Source organism: Aquarana catesbeiana, linkage group LG08 (genome assembly GCF_042186555.1).
Source record: "Aquarana catesbeiana isolate 2022-GZ linkage group LG08, ASM4218655v1, whole genome shotgun sequence".
Lineage (NCBI taxonomy): Eukaryota > Metazoa > Chordata > Amphibia > Anura > Ranidae > Aquarana > Aquarana catesbeiana.
Window position 1 is genome coordinate 127,452,660 of NC_133331.1, and position 4,367 is coordinate 127,457,026.

Below are 4,367 nucleotides of genomic sequence, written 5' to 3' on the forward strand. Positions count from 1 at the left end.
ATATACACATATATATATATTACTGGGTTAAGGCTTTACTATTTTATACAGCTTAAGAGTAGAGATTTTGATTATTATGAAGGGCCTGGCTGCTCTAATGTTTGTTAACATGATCCCTGTTGTGTGCAGCACACATCACCCAACATAATAGCAGCTTTGCTTTATAGTGTATCAGCATGAGTCTTATCCCCAAGCCATCCCAAAGTTCAGGCCCGGGGTATTGTGTGCTTGCTGATTGGCTGATTTACTAGATTTCCATATATTTTAAAGATTCTGATATCTCTGCAATTCTGCCTGAATGCCAAGCACAGGCCAGTGCATCCTATTTTTACTGTTGCCATTTCCAGTTCTCTTGAGGAGAACTGGAAATGAGGCATGAGAGTCTATAGTTGGGGATTGGCACTGCTGTGATCTGCTGGATGTCTTGCCAGCAAGACCCCAAAAGACATGAGGAGCGACTGGGCAACTACTAGTGACAAGCTACTGTATAGTTAAATATCATATATGTTGGAAGCCCTGTATGAACATATGATTGGAGGCATGAATGTTTGCAAAAATGTTTTACCCCAGTACTTAATATTTGCAATTTGTTTTATGTTCTTCTATAGTGTACCTTCTAAAATCGCTTTAAAATCCAGCTTGCTGCAGTTACAGTGCCATTTTACTTGGAGGCTGCTAGAAAAAGATGGCAATGCTGATGAGCTGAAAGAAAGACTTGATTACCAACTTATATACGTGGTCACCAGCAACAAATACATGGTGTACAATCTCCTTGCCTACATAATGCACTTGAAAGGTGATTACACAGAAGCCATCGATAACTTGAAGAAAGCAGAGGAAAATGTTGAAGACAATAATACTGATGGAAAAAGAAAAAAGTTTCTTGTGACTTTTGGAAATTATGCCTGGATATACTTTTACATGAACCAGTATGAAAAAGCTCAGATGTACATAGAAAAGATAAACCACATTTATGATGAGCTCAAGCAATTGCCTAATGGTACTAACAAAATAGCAGAGGTGTATGGTGAACAAGGGTGGTCACTGTTAATATTTGGTGCACAATATTACGAGAAATCCAAAGAATGCTTTGAGAAAGCTCTGGAACTAAATCCAGAAGAACCTGAGTGGTGTTCAGGTCATGCCATAGCTGTATACCGTTTGGGGGATTTGAACATTAAGAAATGTGAAGCTTCTGAATACAAATCCCTAGAGCTCTTGCAACATGCTGTAGAAGTAAATCCAAAAGATGCTGTCTTGAAAGCACTTCTTGCACTGAAACTGCAGGAGCTAAATAGAAATAAGGAAGGAAGAACATACATAGAAGAAGCTCTGCAACAAGCTCCAAATCTTCCATATCTACTTCGTTATGTGGCCAAGTTTTACAGAAAAGCTGGGCTAATAGATGAGGCTTTGAGTGTCCTAAAAGAAGCTGTTGACCTTATGCCAACCTCTGGCTTTCTTCATCACCAAATAGGACTGTGTTACAGGCAGAAAATGATCAATTTAAGGAAGCTTGAAAAGGAAAACCCTCAACTCCGGTACGTACACCAGGCACAAGTGAATGAGTTTGTTAATAAAGCCATTTTTCACTTTGAAAAGGTGCTGGAACACAAGAAGACATTTGTCTACGCATACACAGACCTGGCAAATATGTATTGCGAATTAAAGGCCTACCAGAAAGCAGATGACACATTTAAAAAAGTTTTGCAATTTACTTATCTCACAGATGAAGAGAAGCAAGAGGTCAACCTGGCTTATGGCCGCTTTCAAGAGTACCACAGGAGATCTGAATCAGAAGCAATAAAGTATTACAAAGAAAGTTTCCAGATATCATACCCAATTCCGACCAGGGATTTAAGTGAGAAAGCGTTAAAAAGACTGGCTGAAAGGAAGATAAAGATTTACCCACCTCAGGTGTCTGGTTTTGAATTGCTTGAGTTTGTCTATAAGAATAATGGAAACATAAAAGATGCCATTGCATGCTATGAAAAAGCCTTGAAATTTGATCCAGGCAATGATGAATATTTGAGTGAGCTGTGTGATCTGAAGCTGAAAATATAAAAAAAAAATACTTATACTAAACTTGTACAAAGGCAATGATGTGCACCAATTTATAGCATCCAATCAGAATCCAGCTTCCAGTAGGATTTGTCATTAAAATAGTGCAAAGCAACTTCTGTTTGGCTGTTAAAGGAAAAGTACATGTATGCTTTTTGCCCCTTTCCCCTGACCTAAATTAAACCATCCTCCCCCACTACAGATGCACACTTACATTGCTCCAATGGCCATGGTTCCGCTGTTTGTTTACATCCAGTGGTGTTCATTAGTGTCCAATGATCTTCTATGGCACTGTGTCTTGAGACAAAGAATAATCCCATAGATGTCTATGGGGCTGTAATGAGCAGGAGCAGCCATGGTTAACAGCTTTAGGTCTTTAGGCAGAACTGCAATAAGAATTATCTGATAAGGATACAACCCTTCCCCAACTCCCCCGCCCCCCCCTCTCCATTGAGAAATGTTCTTTCGTTGAATACACTGCTTGTCACTCCATATGTGAATGAAGAAGAGAATCCTGTGACTAATCAGATTCTCCCCGTTCACAGATTATGTAACGGTCATGTAAGTAATGTAATGAATGAATACATCTCAGTGGAGGAAGAATGCGGGGGTGAATCCTTATCAGACCATCTGAACAGGTCTTCTGCCTGAAGCTGTTAACTAAAGCAGCACCAAAAGTTCAGAGACAGGAAGAGGACGGGGCAGTGAAGATTTCTCCAAGATCCAGCGGCTTGCCCAATGTGGGACATACTTTATTACAGGTACATGGTATGACTAAAAGACTAAAGCTGTAGGTTTTTATTTTTTATTTTTTTTGCTAAACTTCAGTTCACAATTGACTGTATATATGTTATATAAAGAACTATTTCATTATTACTATTATTATTATTTAAAGTAATATAATTAACGTGTTCAGCAGTCGGTAACATGAATGTCCTGCTCTACATACCTATCCTATTTTTTACTATATACAGTATATGAAAGAATTATTTATGTCGACATAACGATTTATATAAAATAGTGAGTTGATCAGTTCCCTTAAAACGGGCATTGTTTAGGGGCAGTGAATCGACCAGCTCAATTGTGAACTGATACTCATTGTAGGCTATTACCCAAACTTTTCTGTGCTTTTCTTGGTATATCTACTGTACATTCCATCCCAGAGTACAGGTTTCCCCTCTCCTCACTCACTGCCCTCCAGTCATTGCCCAAATAATAGAGTACTATACTTCTTATCATTATATAGTACATAATAGGGTGATGACAATACAATGGAAGGTGAACCTGGTCCCATCGTCCCTGTGAGTCAGTAAAAGCAGAATCCCTACCTGTGGAGTGTACAGTCTTGGATGGAGTGTGGGCTACCAGACTGGATCAGTAAGAGGTCCAAAAGTACTATTTTATTAGATCACTAAATGCTGACTGGCTTGTAAAGATGTAACCACTACAGTAATATTGGATTCCATTATTTTAGATAGTTGGGCACTATTGATGACATTAGAATCTCATACAAAATAATTGTGCGCATATCTCTATAAACTCAATATAAATAAATAAAAACAAATCATAAATCCATCACATAAAAAGTACGTCGATAATAATATCCACATTAAAAATCAAATTTATATGCATACAATACTAAGAATCAGCCAAACAAGTTCATATAGGAAATAGATGATATATGTGTATGAAAAGTCCAAACAATGTAATCAAAAGTCCACCAAGTGAATTGAAGTGCTTTCGGTGACATTTTAAAGCATATAAAGTACTTCCAGTGTTCAGGTGCTGCTCCCGCATGCACAGTCTCTTACCAGAAACAGATCAATTTGTGCTTTTGCATAACACTGAGGATCCAGGCAGGTTAATAACACATACGTTTGATTTTTATTTTGGATATTATTCATTGATGTACTTTTTATGTGTTGGATTTATGTTTTTTTTTATTTATATTGGGTTTATAGGGATATGCACACTTATTATTTTGTATAAGATTCTTATGTCCTGTATCCAGACATTTGGAAGTGCTGCAGTCTCATGCTACACTAAGCGCAAGTTTGATTTTTGTTTTCTTCATTTATTGATGACATTAAAGTGTGACGCAAGACAAGTAGATATATATATATATATATATATATATATATATATATATATATATATATATATATATATACACAGATATGAGAGCTGATTTACCTGTCATGCCCCCGATGACGTCACATCTGAGGAAACATATAGGGAGGAGTCTATGTCTGTCAACACCACGCTTGTTTGATCTCTGTACCAGTGGATCCTTACCCAGGAATCTT

The 4,367-nt window shown here is 37.5% G+C and overlaps 1 protein-coding gene across 1 annotated transcript; it reads left to right on the forward strand.

The window, feature by feature from the left end:
- Positions 1–504: 504 nt before the first annotated feature.
- LOC141106703 (interferon-induced protein with tetratricopeptide repeats 5-like) lies at positions 505–2,345 on the forward strand. Its single transcript, XM_073597639.1, has one exon. The coding sequence runs from the start codon at positions 505–507 to the stop codon at positions 2,062–2,064; it is 1,560 nt and encodes a 519-aa protein (XP_073453740.1). The 3' UTR covers positions 2,065–2,345.
- Positions 2,346–4,367: the final 2,022 nt, after the last annotated feature.